Consider the following 19,459-nt stretch of genomic DNA (forward strand, 5'->3'; position numbering starts at 1 on the left):
GATGTCATAGAGAGCCAAGAGTGTTCAGAGCAGTATGACACCTGATACTTTGGATCACAGGGATTACTTGCACATACACCGACCTCATTATTTGAAAGTTTTGCTGCGTTTAATATGAATATCCTATATCATTACAGTGTATATATGACAAAAAAAAACATGCCATTGCATTTTTTGTGGGTGCATTTCTGTAGCTTTCACAGATGTTTAAACTTATGAGATAAAGAAGAAAAACACCATATTTTCCAGTTTATTGAGTAGCCCTCTGAGAATATATATTTTTTCAACTCTACTGAAACAAAACTTTAAAAACTACTGTGAAGAGAAACTGGAATATGTAGAATTATTGCCTCCTGCCCCCAAATTTGTCTCCTTATGCTAAACTTTACATTCATGTAGAATTAATGAAACATTAGAAACCAGAATAGTTTGGATTCAGGCATCCTTTAGATTTACATTACAGAAAGATTTTATGTTTATTACTTAGAACATGGACAGAATGACTTTAAATAAGAAATAAATTACACATTTAAAACAATTCTGATTTTGAAGCGAATATATATATATATAAATGATAAATCCAAGTTGATTAAAGCTATAGAATGATATAGACTTTCTCTTTGAGTACCTATATGCTCACCAAAATGTAAGTCGACTCCTAGACTGAAATCCAAGGCACACATCTCATAAAGATGCTGCTTCTCTCCAGTTTGCTGGCATCTGCTGTGAAGGTGATGGTGCAGGTAAACAGGCTGAACAGCACAATGTCACTCCACAGGGTGAAGACACAAAGACCTGCCTAATTTGCATAGATGGATGAAGAGAAAACTTTTTTTTTTCATACAACATTGTAAGTTCAGGAGATTCTGTTATACTCACAGGAACAGCAGTGAGGCATGCAGGTCTCATACAGTACATGTGGTCATAGCAAAATAGTTATTTTTATATGCAGCAAAGACACATTTTTAAACTTGGAAGTAAATTAGCTTTATGTTGAGTTATATTTTGACATGCACTGAATAACATTTGGTATGCGGCAGCTGGTTTTTTAGGAAACTGGGTTCAGAGAGCAGATCAGCTGAATCCAGTTCTAGGAAGCCTTTCCTGAGCAAAAGCTACTGCCTGGAGTGAGGAAACACCTGCCTGTTGTGTTACATAACAGCACATTGAACCCAATTTATCAATACACTAAGGTGAAAGGTCCACTGTGTCCCACTGTATGCCTGTTGTAAAATGCAAATGGTTCATGGTGGTACAAAAGTAAAGCTGCATAGCAAAACATTCTGGAGAGAAAAATAGATTTCTTATACCGTCATGGAAACATACAGACGAGTAGAGTGAACCAACTCAGTTCCATTGTAATGCTCATTCTGCAGCATCCTGCCTTTGTGTATTCAGTTCTTGTGCAGTGTTTTGCATAGATCCAAGAGCAGTGGTAGAGGAGCTCATGCAGCAAGGTAGCAGGGAGGGGAGGGTCAGATGTATTTGTTGGCCAGGTTCTGAACATCGTTCTTAGTGAACTGTGTGCTCTGCACGGCTGAGAGATGCTCAAATAGCTGAGTCATGTGGTGACGCTCGTCCTCCAGCAGCATTAGTGCAACCTGCAAACAGCATATCGTCATTTATCACCACATGGATTACTTACAAAATCTTTTCATTAACAAAACCATATTTGCATGTAAATCTTACCGAGAACCTCTCAGCGGTGTACAGGTGGCTGAGGTGCTGGTAGACGAGGTTGGGGTCTTTCTCCAGTAGGTGTAAGTCCAGGGCCTGCATGATGAAGCTGATGGTGTGTCCATCGAGCTGGGTGCTCAGGAACTGGGGAAGCATTTCCGGTGCCATGGAGGCCAGTAGTTGAGCGCAGGCCACTGTGTTTCCAGTGCAGCGAGCTGCGTTCAGAGACTGGCCAAATTCATAGGCGCTGGTGGGATGGAGGTTGATGGTGATGTCCTCTCCTCTGCAGCTGTTCTCTGAGTTGGGGATAACTGTCACATTCTCGTCATCCTCAACCTGAATAAGGAGGGTGGTACATTTATATGTATGATAAATTTGCAGAGGAAAGACAGAGGAAGAAAGCCGGTCATAGTCAGTGAGTCACAATCAGGGAAATCTGCAGCATTCGTTGCCTCTTTTTAAAAATTTGTCTGGGATGCAGTGATCAGATCTGAGACACTTTAAGCTTCCATCTTTCCCTACTGAAGCGCTAAAGCTGAAGCAAAAGAGATCCTCATAACACTCAGTAGCCTTTTAGCAAACTGGGAAAATATTTGGAGCCCAGCCACTCTTTACCTTGTGTACCCCAGAAGAACTGGAGGAGGTGGCCAGGAAGAGGCAGGTCTGGGCACTGGATGGATGGAAAATAATTTAGCTTTCGCTGTGTTCTATTTCCCCTTTTCTCTTGTAACAATAAGCTGAAAATGGTTAAAGGCATAAACATAAGGTGCTGCTTTACAGCACATCGAGCCCCACTCATGCTTCAATTTGGTGCTTTTTAATTGGAGTATTTTATTCCTCATTAGATCATTAATAGCACTATTCAAGGGAGGCTTGGTGGCCATGAGTCATGATCCTTCAGTGCCCCTCTATCACAATACCTGTACCTCCTAACTACTTAAGCATGTAGACTCTAAAGTTGTCTGTTGGATGCAATGAAAAATGAATGAATGAATGAATGCAGTGAAGAAAAAAAATCTAAATAAAAACAAAAACTGTACTGACCTCTGTGATGGGGACAGGCTTCCTGGGTTTGGCTGGTGAAGCATTGGCCAGACTCTGTCTGAGCAGCTTAGTGACCTCCTCCAGCTCATTCTCAGCCTCCTGGACATTTGGATCTTGCTGCAGCACTTCCTGCAGGTCAGAGCTGCATGCCAGGTAGTCCTGGAAGAGGGAGACACACACAGACACACACAGACACACACACACAGACACACAAAAAAAACAGCTTTAGGTATGAAATATATGAAAGGAACATTTTAGACCTTTACTCTTCAGCCACCCCATAAAAAGAAAATACTCCCTTATGGCATTAGTCATTAAAGTCCAGCTCTATTCACCTTGAGGCCTTTATTGGCCATGGCTCGTCTGTAGAACGCCTTCTTATTGGTTGGCTCCAGTTTCAGTGCTGCATCACAGTCCTGCTTGGCCTCAGCAAACCTCTCCAGTTTCAAGTAGCACAGAGCTCTGCAAATACACACGTCACTTGTGATTTTTATTTTTGTCACCAGCAGCTAATCACATTTGATGCGTGACTCAAAGGCATCATGAGTTTGTGACTCATCGACTGTGAATCAGGGTTTAGAATAACAGCAGAAGGCATGAGAAGATCATTTTCTTATGAAGATGAGAAATAAAAATTACAGCTCAGAAATGTACTCCTGGAGCCCTTTTTCTAAATGAATTTGCTGTTGTTGTTTTTTTTTGTTCCCAACTGGGTCTGAGCAGCTGTGTGGCATATGGGTATTTGCTCTGGTGTGGCTGTACATACAAGCTGTTTCCACAGCAGAGCTCCACAAGCACATGCAAACACCAACACACAATAGGAAAATATTCACGTCATCAGTTTCTTCTGTGACACGATCAACACCGTCTACCTACTATTGTGTTCTGTTCCAATTTACCAACAATGCACACTAATTTGGCAGCAGTGACAGGTGGGATGACTGGCTGGGATTAGATACAGAGCTGAATGCAAACCTGACAAATGACAGCTAGGGATCATTAATCAGCCTCTTTATTCAAACTAATTTGGGGATTTTTATGGCTGTTTTCTGACAACAAGGCAAACCAGTAGCAGAAAATGTAAGGAACAGAAAATAAAAGAATAAAAGAGTGTGTATGTTCATGTCAAGGTGAGAATGAAGCCACTAACCTGTTAGTATAGATAGCGCACTCCTCTGGCTTTAGCTTAAGGCATTCTGTGTACTTTCCCAGAGCATCCTGGTATTGGCCCTTCTTCACAAAATCATTCCCCTCTTGCTTCAAAGCTGAAAAACAGACTTCTGCTCTCCTCTCTAGAAGACAAAGCAAAATGATGACTAAGTAGTTACTAAATATTGCTTATTCAAACAGAGACCAGAACACTCGCTTCCATTTTGCAGTCATATATTCACATTGACACTTGCAATACATTTTAATTGACCTTGCTTTTATAAGCCTGTTGCTACACAGCTGGAGGGTTTAAGCACTTGAAATTACTGCTGTGCCAGCTGGACATCAGCCATGAGAGTTAAGTCAGCAATCAGTCACGGTGTGGACCGAGGGCTAATCAATCTGCTGCAGAGCGTCTTCAGGGAGGAAAAATTGTGCCAGCAGGTCTATTCTTTTATTAGACGTTAAAAATAACATCCACAGAAAAGCCTTGGGAGCAGAGAAACTGCATGGTCAGTGAACAGAGGTGACATGTCCACTTATATAAAAATGAGGCCTTTCGCATTTTCCTCCCATCACAACAGGAGGACGCTTTTATTCCTCTACTGTATGTCTGTGTCAAGCAGATGAAAGGTTCAAAAACTGAGCAAAGGTAGCTACAATCAGAAAAAAAAAAGCTACTCAAGAAAATGTTACTCAAATTAAAATATTCCAGTTCATTTGCAACTGCTGGATGTAGTAAATGAGGAGCATACGACATTAGATTTTATTAACTCATCATAGTTGTTGTATGTAAAAAATTCTCAACTACTCTCCCTAATATTATACTGCCATGTCCCAGCTTAGTGATAAACAAATACTGCTTAGTATCTAACAAAAAGTGTATTTCTAACCCTGACTCCCATTAGTAGGTGTAATCCTGTGTTTCTGGGGACAAACATTAATTCAGAATTATGACTCTTTAAAAAGAACAAAAAATAGACCTGCATCCCTAGCAGCCTTCTCTGCTCGAGCCTGGAGGACCTCAGCGCTGGGTGGCTCCTCTCTGCGGTGCTGCTGAGCTGACAGAGGTACCATAGGGATCTCGGGAAGTTTCTCTCTCCACTCTGGCCCGTCCTGCTCAATTAGCAGCCGTGTGATCCTGGAGGAAATCATGGTTCATTCAATGTTACGGCACACAGACAAAACACTGAAAAGGCTCACGAGGAGTTTACATCTTACTGTTTAACGCTGTGTATACAAACTATATTGCCAAAAGTATTTGCTCATCTGTCTTCACACGCATATAAACTTGAGTGACATCCCATTCTTAATCCATAGGGTTTAATATGATGTTGGCCCATCCTTTGCAATTATAACAGCTTCAACTCTTCTGGGAAGGCTTTCACAAGGTTTAGGAGCATCTATGGGAATTTGTGACCATTCTTCCAGAAGAACATATGTGAGGTCAGACACTGATGTTGGTTGAGAAGGCCTGGCTCACAGTCTCTGTTCAAATTTGTCCCAAAGGCGTTCTATTGAGTTGAGGTCAGGACTCTGCAGGTCAGTCAAGTTCTTCCACACCAAACTCGCTCATTCATGTCTTTATGGGCGTTGCTTTGTGAACTGGTGTGCAGTCATGTTGGAACAGGAAGGGGCCATTCCTGCTCCCACAAGGTTTGAAGTATTAAATTGTCCAAAATATCTTGGCATGCTAAAGCATTAAGGGTTCCTTTCACTGGAACAAAAGGGCCGAGCTCAACTCCTGAAAAACACCCCCACATCATAATCCCCCCTCCACCAAACTTTATACTTGGCAGTCAGACAAGTACCCTTCTCCTGGCAACCACCAAACCCAGACTCATCCATCAGATTGCCAGATGGAGATTCATCTCTCCAGAGAACTCGTCTCCACCGCTCTAGAGTCCAGTGGCAGCGTGCATCACACCACTGCATCTGACGCTTTGCATCCGACAGTTTGTGATGTAAGGCTTGGATGCAGCTGCTTGGACATGGAAACCCATTCCATGAAGCTCTCTACACACTATTTTTGAGCTAATCTGAAGGCCACACGAAGTTTGGAGGTCTGTAGTGACTGACTGCAGAAAGTTGCCGACCTCTGCGCACTATGTGCCTCAGCATCTGCTCACCCCGCTTTGTGATTTTACGTGGCCTACCACTTCCTGGCTGAGTTGCTGTTGTTCCCAATAACTTCCACTTTGCTATAATACCACTAACAGCTGACTGTGGAATATTTAGTAGTGACGAAATTTCACAACTGGACTTGTTGCACAGCTGGCATCCTATCACGGTACCATGCTGGAGCTCCTGAGAGTGACCCATTCTTTCACAAATGTTTGTAGAAGCAGTCTGCATGCCTAGGTGCTTGGTTTATACACCTGTGACCATGGAAGTGACTGGAACACCTGAATTCAGTGATTTGAATGGGTGAGTGAATACTTTTGGAAACATAGTGTATGTGGGCATGAATGAAATCTTTGACTCTCTGGTACTCCTGAACACAAGTCAGCCAGGTGAGTTTCCGTGTTGCGTAATAGAGAAGGGACACACAGTCTGAGAGCCACGATTAGCCCCTAACCGGAGCTGCATTTGACCAGCTAAATCTGTTAGTCTCTAATTAGCCTGCATGTATTGGTTAACATGATTTGCTAAGATTTAGTCTTATAATTATGTTACAGTGTCATTTCTGGATTTCAATTTCAATTACTTTCAAATGAGAAAAATACAGCAGGCAGATGGAGCAATAAAATCTTCATATCTCTTTTGCCTCTTTATTTTCTTGTCTGTTACACCTAATGACAGTTTGTGTCAGCCTGACTTAAAATTGATGGCAAATACATTTATATAGTAAAACAGCAGACAAGGGCACTATAATATTCAAATACTTGCTTTTGCGATACCTTTTGTTCCTCTTTAAAATGTTCATGGACTGTTAGAATACCCCGTTTTCAGCAGCCTTTTAGCTGAGGTGAAGGGTAAAGGTTATACCTGTTGACGCTGTCGTGAGCTGCCTGCACACTGATGTCTATCTGCAGGACGGTCTTGTAATCCACGTAGGCCTTTCGGTAACGCTCCAGGGACTCATAAGCCATGGCCCGGCGCAGGAGGGGCTTGAGGGAGAATGGCTGCAGCTCCAGAGCTCTGGTTGGTATAAATAGATGCGATGAGACAGGAGCAAAGGATCAAGTCTGATGCCCCTGCTATCAGTGCTAGGGTAAAGGGTGTGTCTGTACGTGTTTTAAACAAGTCTAAAGGTGTGATCCAAGTTTGCTACCACGCAATCATTCTGCAAACACATCATGTATATTTAAAGACTTTCATGTTATTCCAAGTCTCTGGCTTATAAAACCACTTCTAAAGAGATTAATTACAATCCCTTACAACACACCCTAGTGCAATTCCCCTCCCCCTCATAAATGAACTGAGATCCTCTACTGAGGTTGCTATATGAGGAGGTGGTTTGCAGAAAATTTGTAGCAGTTTAATCTTTAAGATTAGACTTAAACCCAGGAAGAGTCGTGGCATTTATCTACACAGTGGTGGAAGTTTATAAATTCTCTCACTTTGTGCAGTCTTGTATGCAGTCTTGACTGTTGCCATCTTTCAGGTAGCAAGCTGCTCTGTTGGAATATAGAATACATAGATCTTCTGGACTATCAATCCCTGCATAAAAAAAAAAAGAGACAAATGTCACAAATATAATACACAGCTTGGAAAAAGCATATGGAGTTTGGCAGTTGTTATGGAGCTGGAATACAACCCCAAAGAGACTGAAAAAGTATGGCTGTGTTTATGAATCATGCATTTATTGTCTAAATCGACTGTTTAATGAGCTCTGTGAGCAACTATAGAAACGTGGTATAATGATGAAATCAAGAAACTACCTCAGCATATCAGAAGTGACTTTCAAAACCAGTTTTATAAGATAATGAGCTAGCATTTCTTCTATTTCAGACTAATGAATAGAAAGTGACAGACATGCATTCACGCATATATTTTTTAATGTAACCATTTTACTAGCTTTTATCTGCAGGTTTTTTTTTACTTGTTCTCTCTTGAGAAACAAGAGGCAGGGTGCCTGTAACATGACAATATATCTGCACCTTGGTCTTTTAAAAGAGTGATACTTTGAGTAAATACTTGTAGACAGGGCACATGGTGATCACAGGAATCTTGTCAAACCACATTTTCCTTTGAGAGTTCAACAACCCACTTAGGCAAAACTGCACATGCTGTTTTTCTCTCCACCTGCCTCACACTAATTTCACAGTGCTTTCATCACTATCACAGTGTTAAGCAAATCACACAGGTCTACACTGCATGTTACAGAGCAACATTTTTCTGTGACACTAAATGCATTCATTTAGTGTGCAGTCCCATCAGATGAGAACAGATTATTGAAGATGACTCGGTGCGGCAGTAATGATGATGATGTTTTAGCAACTGCACGCACTTAGTGAGGCCATTGCGACAGCAGATCATGTAAAGTTTGTTACAGATCTAAACTGTCTTTCTGACAGACCAGAAAGATTAGTTCACATATGTTGTGTTTCCCACAGTAATCCAGATAGATGATGCTCAGCCACTTTCACATTCACTTCCAGTTTACTGAGTACATTATGGCAGCCCACAGAGAGAGATGCACTCCATTTGTTTGAGGGAGGATGAGCAGAGGTTCCTCTCCCTCCATTGACTGCTCACCCTCTCATTCTCTGTGAGAATTATAGCTGCAGTCCTACAAATTCAATTTCACAGTGAGTGGTTAGAGGTCATGTGACTTGGACTGACCTGAGCTGAGAGGCTTAGCACTAGACTAAAACAGGAGCACTGTCTCCATGCTGCCACACTGCATCATTTGTGGGACAAAGTCACTAAATACACCACCAAACATCGTAATGGAGCTTCCTGAAAATTTGGATCATGTTTCGAAACTGTACATACACTAATGTGAACTCTGAACTGAGAACTCTGACTTGTTTATGTGGATTTTTTTCTATGGCAAAAATGATTTTTGATATTCTGTTTTCATGTGAAAGGTTCTGCAGTGTTACAACGTGACAAATATAACTGGAGCACTAGCATTATAGACCATGACCCCTGATTTACAGTTACATTAAATAGACACAGGCTCAAGTGCATCTACCATTTAACACCATAAAAATAGTTATTAAAATATGGTGATGAATGAACAGTTGAGAAAACAGTCAATCAGTTCAACTATGACTCATTTGTTCCTAGTCACAGTCAGTTTATAACACAATGATATAAGCGAAAATGTTTACTGACGTGGTGGCACGCAGTTAACTTCTTCCAGGAACTTGACCATATAATATTAAATAAAAATAGTCCTTTCTTGATATTCTAAAATATTAACAACACTGTCAACAGTGACAACCACTAAGTCTTACCTGAATCTGTATAGCCCTGAATGGCTTGTGAATATTTCTCCAATGCATCAGCAAACTGTCCTTTTTTAAACAGCAGGTTTCCTTCGTTCTTTAGCCGGGCGAGGGGTGGGGGCAGGGCCCCACATGGGGCATCGAGGTTGACAGTTTCTCTAGCATTTCCTCCAACTGGAGTTGCCTTACCGCTGCTGCTCTGATCACCCTGAACTGAAGCTGTCGAGCCCCTCTTGCTTGATCCATTGGTTATCTTTTCCTTAGAGTCCTGTGAGACTTTGTACTTGTCTGAGCTGCCTCCTCTGTTCCTCCGGTGGTCATAGTGGGAGTTGTTGGACTCGGCGTGTGGACCCCCGTCCCCTCTGCCGTAGGGCTTTTTATGCGTGTTTCCCATGTCTCCACTTTCGGCAGGAGTAGCTGAGCTCTCCTCCCCTCCCACAGGCTGGCTAGGTTGAACCGGAAAAGCTGGAAGGGAGGGAGGGGAGACGCGGAGGGAGGGAGGGAAAGAAGGGGGAAGACACACCCACAGGAAAGAGTCAGCAGTTACATCATAGTGTGAGTGGAGAAAAACACATGACCCAAAGCCACTGGCAGTTCAAGGAAGTAGCGACTCTGAACAGTGGAAAGGCTGTGTGGGCGTAGGGCAGAAAACCCACATGCACGCACTATTACTTCACCCAAAGGGACAAGGCGAGTTTCTGCTATCAATAGGACAGCAGACAGAAGGAGATGTGATTAAAGCCCAACTATTACCAGCAATGTTGTAGTGTCCCCACATAGCTCTATATAAATTATGACTGTGTAAGAGTGCAAATCCTTCAGTTACTAAATTAAGCACAGCCATAAAGACACAATACATTCTGCTATAAACTTACATTTTAGCACTCCATTCAAGTTACGTAAATTAGAGTAGTCCTAGACTTCAGTTACATCAAATGTTGGGAATTAAATGAGTATTTTGGTATTTCAATGGAATTTTTTGTTTCTTTTCACTAATAAACAAGGTTTATTGCTTGTTTATTAGTAGAGGATCTCAGGACAATAAGGTTTATTAGTGAAAAGTAACAACGCACAATTGTTTTCTGACTTAAGGACAACACTTCTAATTTACTCACAACATCTAACTTCCCTGAGGTTGACTAGAACTGAAAAATAATTAAATTTCACATTAAAGAGAGAGTAGGGAACATTTACAGTTTGATTGATTTTTGGATGGGGAATCATAAATGGCCATTAGCTTCATTATAGTCTCTGTGTCTGTGTGTTTAAAGATATTGATTTTTTTAGTGGTTCAAAGAATCTCACCAATCTTATGAGCTTTGCTCTCACTGTCAGTGTTGTCATCTGCCTCTTCTAGCTCTTGGATGAGGATTTTTTTGCCTTTGTGTTGCTGCTCTGGTTGACATTCCTCCATCTTCTTCTCAATTTGAGACAAAAATTGCTAAACCACAAACAATTCACAGGTTAGAACTCACTTTTTCACCAACCCAGTTTTTCACCAACACCTACTTATTACACATTCAGTGTCATTATAGGTGACAGCTACACACGGCACATCTGGAGCTGCTCCACTGATACAGATCTGTTGAAAAAGCCACATCATTCTCTATTTACATTTTACAATAGTGACATAAATACCTTCCAGGGGTATACTCACTAAAATACTGAACTCTCACAAATACAGTGACACCTTGTGGATAAAAGGTAGACTGACACATCAGGAACATGCCTCAGTCCTATCACTTACAGTGGCTGCAGCGTTTTGTGGCTCTTCCTTAAGCACTATCCTCAGGTCTTCAGTCGCCATGTGGAAGTTGCCCATATGATTATAAACAGTAGCACGACGAAGCAGGGCTAATGAAAAGAAGTACATTGCATATGTATCACATACACTGATGCTGCTGTTGTTAAAATTATAACACATCTAAAAATGTAGGTTTATTTATTAGAAACAGTGGCTAATGAGATCCTTACTCTGGATCACATTACCTTGACCTCCAGTAATTCTGTGAGGAATCTTGGAGTCATTTTTGACAGGATATGTCCTTCAATGCACATATTAATAGAAACAGTGGCTAATGAGATCCTTACTCTGGATCACATTACCTTGACCTCCAGTAATTCTGTGAGGAATCTTGGAGTCATTTTTGACAGGATATGTCCTTCAATGCACATATTAAACAAATATGTAGGACCGCTTTCTTGCACTTGTGCAATATTTCTAAAATTAGAAACATCCTGTCTCAAAGTGATGCTGAAAAGCTAATTCATGCATTTATTACTTCTAGGCTGGACTGTTGTAATTCATTACTATGAGGCTGTCCTAAAAGCTCCCTGAAAAGCCTTCAGTTGATTCAAAATGACAGGGACTACAAAGAGAGAGCATATTTCTCCCATATTGGCTTCTCTTCATTGGCTCCCTGTTAAATCCAGAATAGAATTTGAAATCCTTCTCCTCACATACAAGGTTTTGAATTATCAGGATCCATCTTATCTCAAAGACTTCATAGTATTGTATCACCCCAAAAAAGAGCACTTTGCTCTCAGACCGCTGGCTTACTTGTGGTTCCTATGATACTTAAGAGTAGAATGGGAGGCAGAGCCTTCAGCTTTCAGGCCCCTCTTCTGTGGAACCAGCTTGGATTCGGGGGAGACAGACACCCTCTCTATTTTTAAGATTAGACTTAAAACTTTCCTTTATGATAAAGCTTATAGTTAGGGCTGGATCAGGTGACCATGAACCACCCCTTGGTTACGCTGCAATAGGCCTAGGTTGCTGGGGGGTCCCCATGATGTGTTTCTTTTTTACTCACCACTTTTCACACTGTATGTGTGTGTGTGTGGTGTGGTGTGTTTATACACCACTCTGCATTTAATTATGAGTTATTAATCTCTGGCTCTCTTCCACATTGTGTCTTTTGTCCTGTCTCTCTCCCCTCACCCCAACCGGTTTTGGTTCTGCCAGAGGTTTCTTCCTGTTAAAAGGAAGTTTTTCCTTCCCACTATCGCAAAGTGCTTGCTCATAGGGGGTCATTTTGATTGTTGGGTTTTCTCTTTACCTTACAATATAAAGCGCCTTGAGGCAACTGTTTGCTGTGATTCTGTGCTATATAAATATGATTGAACTGAATTGAATTTTGGAAGCATTATTGTGTTAAAATTCTAGAAAAAAACATTAAAGTACCTTTCATATTGCCCGGTTCTAACTCAAGCACCCTCTGGCAATCTCTCATCGCATTGTGCCAGTGCTTGAGATTGATCTCAGCCTGGGCTCTGTTGTTGTATGCCGCCACAGTTGGTATAATGGAAAGGCTCCTGTAATAGAATGAACAGTAAAGCAAACCTCTTTTTACACTGAGATTAATGCACGAACTACAGCTATAATGAAAGATGGCAGTCTACTACTTACAGTAAATGGCTGACAAAATCCTTTTAAGAGGCATTAAGTGCTTTCTGTAATGAATGAGTCATTGAAAGAACCTCACCTTGAATAGTATGCAACTGCCTCCTCATAATCATTTGCTCTGAAAGCTTCATTGCCTTTGTCCTTTTCACGATTTGCCAGAACAAGCTTCTCCTGTTGTGACAGCACTGGATATATTGTAGAGGAGACCACACATGTTACAAAAACACACTTTAATAATTGCCACAAAACAAATAACACTTCCTATGCAAAATACATTACATGAGGCATCCACTTTAGTCTTGATTATGGGATGTCCTGAGTTTACAATGGCTGGTGGATCATTTTTGTCCATATCTCCATCTATTTTCTCACATTCTTTTTCCACATCAAACCTGTAAAGAAAGTGAAATATAAACACTTGAGTAAAGGTCAGCTTTTTAACTGTAAAAAAAGTAGATTAGCTTTTAAGCCTTTTTACAAAGTAAAGCACATGGGAAGTATTTATGTACAGAGGATTCAGCTGCTGCAACAGCGTGGTCTTTCTTCTGAATATAATCAACAAATGTGGCGACAACATGACTCACTTGTCCCATTCTTGGTAATCACGTGGAAGAGCGCATTTTGAGGGTTTCTTTCTTTCTTTTGGAACTGTTTTCTGTAATGAATAAAGGCTTTGTTTAAATATCTGTCTTCTCAACATATATGTAACTGGTTATGTACTGTGTATGGCTTAATTTTTACCTGACTCAGAGGAACAAAGCAATTGGAACCTCTTACAGCTGGCACATTTTCTTTCACTAGATCATCAAACACTGACTGGTGTTTCAGTGAAGTTTCAGTCTTTTTGGTTTCTTCTTGCCATCTCTGAACAAAGTGTTCAGAGCAACAGTCAGATGAGAACAAAGCAAGTAAACTGGATTTTTTTTTTTTTTAAAGAAAAAAACACGTGTACCATACTTTCAACCCATCAGCAATTTGGTTCCACTCGTCTTCAGAGAGGCTGGCTGCTGTGGCTACAGGCATATCCTTCCTGAGAGCTTGGCTTCTAGGGTCCAGTTTCTCCAGGTGACTCTCACAGAACTTAATCAAATGAGGATAAATGCCCTCCTCACCAGACCTTTAACCAAATAAAAAAAGAAACCAAAAGAACATATCCCTCTGCAACTGATGATAGCTGGTACATAATCTAGGTTCAATATTGCATATGCATTTTACCATATCAGTAAAGAAGAGAATCAGTGAAACTTGACATGATGGTGAGTGTATAACCTTCATAAAGAAAACCTCACAAACAATATAAAGGGACTGACTTATTGATTGCTTTATTTTGAACATGTATATAAAACTACAATAAAAATAAGCAACAAAAGGTCATTGTAGACAGGTAAACACGGAAAAAGGACACTGAGTTGTCTCCAACAACACTATATCGCTCAAGTTACATGCTCGAAAAGAGCATGACTAAGTAGAAATGGGCTTTTACCTTTCAATATAAAGTGCCTTGAGGGGACTGTTTGTTGTGATTTGTGCTATATAAATAAAATTGAATTGAACTGAAGTAGGACATACAGAATATTTGCTGAATGAAAAGAACTCAGTTTTTCCTGATATTGAAGATGGCATTTACCTCAGTACTCTCAGAACCTTCTCAAGGTATTTTACATCTTTACATTTTTCAATGTAATCATAGTCTAGGTGCTCCACAGGAACCTTCCCGCTGTAGTCCACAGGGGTGGGCTGGCTCTGCAGGGAGAAAGCTGCGTCTGCACTCATGTCTGCAAAGAATTTCAGTTTACAGTAACCGTGTCAAAAAAAAGGAGACATGGCAATTCTGAATTTATATATTTAAATAAATGTACTACTAGCTTCATAGCTAGCTAACGTAACGTCACTGTTAATTTTAACAGTTCGTCAGAAATAGCTATAGTAATAGTTATGTATTTAGGGAAGTAACATTGAGGAAAGGTAGAATTGTCGCGTAGCACAGTGCAGTTTCTCTTGAGTAATTCATGTAATATTACATTAGTGTTTAAAAAGGTTAGCGTTAAGAAAAACTGTTTTACCTGCTCCTGTTTGGCTGAGCGTTCATTTACAAAGTGCTGTGTGTTGTTATGGCAACCACATATGGACGGAAGGCCGGTTGCGCTTAGCGGAAACACGTGACACAGCCAACGGAGGGCTCCAAATTTGAAAACGTGGCTGATGAACGTGAAAAACAGACATAACGGCGAGGGGGGGGGGCAAGCTGAGGCCTGAAGAAACATCACCTACGGAGGTCAGGACCCAGTTTTAAGTTCAGGTGAGTGTTTTTTGTTTTTGTTTTTTAAATAAATATTACGTTTATTTCTAAACGTGAACTTTTTATTGAATTTAAGATGCAGGAAATGTGCCTGGCAGGTCACTGACATTACATTGCAGTGGTTGTAGTTTCAGGAGGCTAACAGCGAAGCTTGCATGCAGTGTGCTTACTTTCTAATATTTGGCCACCGTTACATTTATAAATGTGGATGACACTATGCAGACAAATGGAACACCCAGCTACATTTCCTCCTAATCATAACTCGGTGATTAACAGTTGTTTTCGGGCTTTAAAAAAAAAGTATTTACAGCAACCTTTTTTTTTTTTTTACATGCCATGACAAACACAGGTGTAACTGATTAAAATTAATTATGGTCCCTCAGTGTGACTGTCTTGATGGAGCAGCTCCATCATTGTTATTATTAGTGTTTGTCCTGCCGGACCTTGTCCGCAGAAAGAAAGGAAAAAGGGAAAGTTGAACTGGTACAGTGTGTGAGCTTTTACTGTAAAATTAATACCCCAATAAACCATCCATTTTCGTGTGAATTTTACTAATATTATTGTGTGTGTGTGTGTGTGTGTGTGTGTGTGTGTGTGTGGCCACATTGTGAGATTAACTGTGACTTGTTTACCAGCTGATTCTCCTGTTGTGTCTTGTTTGTTCAGACGGGGGTAAATGTGAAGGTAACCGGGAGTAAACCGGTGTTAAGGAGCCGGTGTTTGGCGCTCACGGAGTCCTTTAAAGCGGCAGCGCGGAGAGCACGAGACAGGGGGGATTTAAATCAGCAGCACGCGCTCTCATAGCAACGAAACAGCTGAGCACGTTCAGCCCTAAGCCAGCTGTCTCTGACACGCTGTGTTAGACAAACTGCTGCTTTTATACGCTGAAAACTACTGAAAGATTTGGGCGACAACTTTTTATTTTTTCCCATAAAGTGAGTCCAACATGAGACACCTTTTTAGAAATGTGGCTTTTGAAACACAGACAGCATTTAAGCTAGTTTAGCTATTTAGCTTCTGTGGCTTTTGAAACACAGACAGCATTTAAGCTAGTTTATTTAGCTTCTGTTAAAGTCATAATATACTGCACCAGTTAAAACAGTTATGAACTTTTAAGGTTATTTTTGCTGTGTATTCTGTTGTCTGCAGGTGATTTGTGTTTGAGGGCGCCCTCAGGAGGAGGAAAATGCAGTGCACTCCTGAATCTAATCTCCACCTGGAGGGCTATAAAGGGCAGCACAGTGTGTTTGATAACTGCTCTGACAGTGGATACTCAGGTTTTTTCCAGAGCCCGCACAGCATCACTGGAGCTGACTCCTGTAGATCTTTGTCTCCAGTAGAACTGGATGAAACTCCTAAAGAGAACCTCAGACTTTCTGTCACACCTAAAGAGAAGGTCCGAGAACCAGTCAGATTTTTGGGCTCCAGGAAGGTACTGCAGTCATCCACGGTAAGCTGGTGTGAAACTCCTAAAGTGTACAAAAGAGATTCCTCATTACGACACAGACTTCTAATGTGTAAACCCACTACAGACTGGAAAAATGACAACACAAGATCACCGTGCACCAGAAAGGCTGAATCCCCCATCAGTGGGTCTGAACCCTGGTTTAGTACATCTTTTGATTCTGTAGACATTAAGCTGGGGGCATCAAGCCCTTTAAAAGTGAACCAGGACCTGACACTATCTGGCAGGAAACGCCGCGTTCTATTCACACAGGTGAGGACCTCCACTCTTGAAGATGGTAAGCACAACCTTGGTCACCTTCCCAGTTTCGAGAGATGGGTCTCACTCTCAGATGCAGATATCAGGGAGTGCATTTCTGCATCTGATCAATGTAATGTCAAGGCTCCCGGCTTCAACCAGTTCCTGCCTGTGTCTAAAGAAAACTCTCAATCACCATTGGGCAGCTTGACGGATAATCTGTATGATAGCTCAAGTGTCTTGTACACACCATCATCCACACCCAACTTTTTCAGGTATGTGGTGTTTTATTGACACAGAAAATGATCATTTAAAATACTTAAACGCACATGTATTAACCCCTTTCTGGTGTTGAAACAGGTCTGTGAGCGAGGACAGTGGTTTCAGTTCAGTGACCCTTGATAAATCCCAAGACTCCTCGGTGGACCATGATGGCTCGTTCCAGGAGCTGCTGCTCTCTGCCTCCAAAGGAAACTTTGAAACCCCAAATCCAACAGAGGCAAAGCGGCGCTCCCGTTTTCAGCGTCAGCACAGGCTCTCTACACTTAAAGAAGGTAGCTCTCAGTCTGAGGATGACCCAACCCATCATCCTTATCAGTGTCACAGCCGTTTTAAAGAAGATGAGGTTTTTGCTGAGGATGCCACCCCTCGCTGTGTCCTCCCTGTTAAATGTGGTAATAACATGGCCTGTGATAGTTTGGCCTTAGCAAAACAAGACAATACCACCCCACTAAGAGTGACTAGAATCAAGGCAGAACACATGACGCCTTGTTGTACAGACCCTGATAATACAGATATCACCCCTCTGAGGACAACTCCAGTCAACCTCTCTCTGACTCCAGCTCTGCAGCTGGTATATGCTATGTGTCAGCACAATGCCCAGGTGCTGGCTGGTCAAAGTCCAAGCCTGAAGGAGCAACTTAAGTCTGCAGCAGCACTGACCAAGACCCCGGTGACATTCAGGACCACTATGCCGTTAGCAGGGCTGATCGGCAGGAAGATGGGCCTAGAGAGGGTGGATGTGCTCACAGAGCTGAAGAAGAGGAACCTTAGGCACATCCTGGCTTTCATACTCTGCCAGCTGGACTCTGAGAGTGTCTACAGGTGCTGAGTTTATGTTCACATTTCCAAATCTTATTTACTCTTACAATGTTGTTACAGACCATATCACATCTCATCAGCCTTACTTATCACAGGCTGTGTATCTCCATTCTCATTTTGGCATTCAGTAAATTCATGGCTAATTTGTAAATGGTTAAATAAAATCCATTATGATAATTTGCAGAATCCTGTGGAATTATCACACTGACTGATGAAGAAACACACTTGTCCGTATATGACAGTGTTTATGACATATAAACAATGCAAGTTTTCAATAAAATCAGAAGTTTAATTTGTAAAACAAGCTAATGTGATCAAAAAAGTTTAGATAGCTGAAAATATTGATCTTATACCTGTATATTTGTTTTGACAGGTGCGGCCGAGTGTGCAAAAGCTGGAATCAAATTATCCAGCAAGACAAGCTAGCTAGCTCAAGGAGAAGAAGCCACCTGAGTCAAGTGGAGGCTGCTCTGGAGGTAAGAGGCAGGCTATGCCTAAAGGCCTTATGAGTGTGTTTGTGGGCAGCACTGTCGCTTTTGTTTTGTGGCCCAAATGGGTATTTATCATAGCATTTGCTCTGTGGACATTGGTGCATATGTACACCAGTACAACAGCAGTATTTGTCTGAAATGAATCTGTGTTATTTGCATTTCCATCACTGTCAGCTATGATGACTAACAGTTGAAATGACTTTGAACTTTTTGCTGTCGTCTCATAGATTGGTGGCATTGTCCACGTCAACGATGTAGAGACCAGAGTCACTTTGGTTAAGCGGTCAGCCTTGAAGACAGTTCAGGCCCAGTCCAGGACCTCCAGCTACTGCACTCCACAGTCAGGAAACAGCACTTTAGAAACACTGCAGCTCAGCGCCTTGCATTCAGGCAGCAGCGGCAAACGGGATAAATTTCTGGAGGTGAGTCAGAAAACCATTAAACTGGATTTCCTGAAACGTTTCCTGTTTTTGTTTCAGTGCAAGGTACGGTACAAACACTTTTTTCTTTTTGAATATAAATGAAAGTATTTATCAAACATTTATCAGAAGCAATTTCAATAAATCTTTTTCCTCCCAGGTTGCTAAAACCCTCTTCAATGATGAGTGCCTCAAGCCTTGTCCGAGATGTCAGCATCCCGCAAGATGTCATTCGGGCAAAGGGGAGGGCGTGTGCAGCAGAGCTGACTGTGGATTCCAGTTTTGCATGTCATGCTTGTGTACTTCTCATGGCTCCAAAGAGTGCGGCAGTCAGTCTGCAGGCCGTCGTAGGAGGGACGTACTTCCAGGAAGTGCTCAAAGCAAGCGAAATGTTAGAAGGTTATGAAACTCTGTTCCTGTTTGCTGTGCTGCATTTAGTCACTTTAACTTTTTTTTTTTGCCAGTTTTCAGATGACAATAAGCAGCAACAGATTTGTAAGCAGTACATGAGCAGTGTCTGTACTCTTCGATCTTTGTTTGTGTTTCTCTTTGCTTATCCCATCCTCCCCTTTCCCTTTTTTTTTTTGATAAAGTTCTTACTTGTATACTTTTAATTATGCCTGTGAAGGAGGTTTTACCAGGAGATGAAATGACTTCATTTTGCTGTTGATGTATTTTTCTATGCACTGACTGTACAGAATATATATACATATATATTTTTTTTTGATACTCTGGAGATTTTCAGCTTTTACCAACATGTTTTCTAGATCGG

The 19,459-nt window shown here is 41.4% G+C and overlaps 2 protein-coding genes across 5 annotated transcripts; one reads left to right on the plus strand and one right to left on the minus strand.

Annotated features, from left to right (window-relative positions):
- Nucleotides 1-236: 236 nt before the first annotated feature.
- On the minus strand, nt 237-14,793 carry spag1b (sperm associated antigen 1b). Of its 2 annotated transcripts, XM_030749677.1 has the most exons (19): nt 14,739-14,793; nt 14,303-14,450; nt 13,633-13,792; nt 13,417-13,539; nt 13,260-13,330; nt 12,955-13,067; nt 12,755-12,860; nt 12,454-12,584; nt 11,017-11,123; nt 10,575-10,710; nt 9,279-9,734; nt 7,434-7,533; nt 6,859-7,011; nt 4,854-5,011; nt 3,872-4,013; nt 3,057-3,183; nt 2,722-2,880; nt 1,690-2,013; nt 237-1,601 (listed from the first exon to the last, which is right to left on the minus strand). In XM_030749677.1, the coding sequence occupies exons 2-19, from the start codon at nt 14,446-14,448 to the stop codon at nt 1,476-1,478; spliced, it is 2,838 nt and encodes a 945-aa protein (XP_030605537.1). In that variant the 5' UTR covers nt 14,449-14,450; nt 14,739-14,793; the 3' UTR covers nt 237-1,475. The 2 variants fall into 2 exon arrangements, with proteins under 2 accessions (XP_030605537.1, XP_030605538.1); XM_030749678.1 differs by lacking the exons at nt 14,303-14,450; nt 14,739-14,793 and having other exon boundaries at nt 13,628-13,755.
- Nucleotides 14,794-14,843: 50 nt separating this feature from the next.
- On the plus strand, nt 14,844-19,453 carry fbxo43 (F-box protein 43). 3 transcript variants are annotated; one of them, XM_030749682.1, is made up of 7 exons: nt 14,844-14,974; nt 16,124-16,691; nt 16,821-16,951; nt 17,037-17,780; nt 18,151-18,253; nt 18,496-18,690; nt 18,848-19,453. In XM_030749682.1, the coding sequence occupies exons 2-7, from the start codon at nt 16,161-16,163 to the stop codon at nt 19,091-19,093; spliced, it is 1,950 nt and encodes a 649-aa protein (XP_030605542.1). In that variant the 5' UTR covers nt 14,844-14,974; nt 16,124-16,160; the 3' UTR covers nt 19,094-19,453. The 3 variants fall into 3 exon arrangements, with proteins under 3 accessions (XP_030605542.1, XP_030605540.1, XP_030605541.1); XM_030749680.1 differs by having other exon boundaries at nt 16,124-16,951; nt 18,848-19,451; XM_030749681.1 differs by lacking the exon at nt 14,844-14,974 and adding an exon at nt 15,670-15,909 and having other exon boundaries at nt 16,124-16,951; nt 18,848-19,451.
- Nucleotides 19,454-19,459: the final 6 nt, after the last annotated feature.

This window comes from Archocentrus centrarchus, chromosome 16, assembly GCF_007364275.1.
Source record: "Archocentrus centrarchus isolate MPI-CPG fArcCen1 chromosome 16, fArcCen1, whole genome shotgun sequence".
Lineage (NCBI taxonomy): Eukaryota > Metazoa > Chordata > Actinopteri > Cichliformes > Cichlidae > Archocentrus > Archocentrus centrarchus.

Coding starts and splice junctions, on each gene's coding strand:
- fbxo43 (XM_030749680.1), top strand. CDS start 16,161: ATGCAGTGCACTCCTGAATCTAATCTCCACCTGGAGGGCTATAAAGGG. Junction 17,781..18,150: donor GACTCTGAGAGTGTCTACAG/GTGCTGAGTTTA, acceptor TTGTTTTGACAG/GTGCGGCCGAGTGTGCAAAA. Junction 18,254..18,495: donor AAGTGGAGGCTGCTCTGGAG/GTAAGAGGCAGG, acceptor GTCGTCTCATAG/ATTGGTGGCATTGTCCACGT.
- spag1b (XM_030749677.1), bottom strand. CDS start 14,448: ATGAGTGCAGACGCAGCTTTCTCCCTGCAGAGCCAGCCCACCCCTGTG. Junction 13,331..13,416: donor GCTTTGTTCCTCTGAGTCAG/GTAAAAATTAAG, acceptor TATTCATTACAG/AAAACAGTTCCAAAAGAAAG. Junction 9,735..10,574: donor GAGCAAAGCTCATAAGATTG/GTGAGATTCTTT, acceptor CCTCCCTTCCAG/CTTTTCCGGTTCAACCTAGC.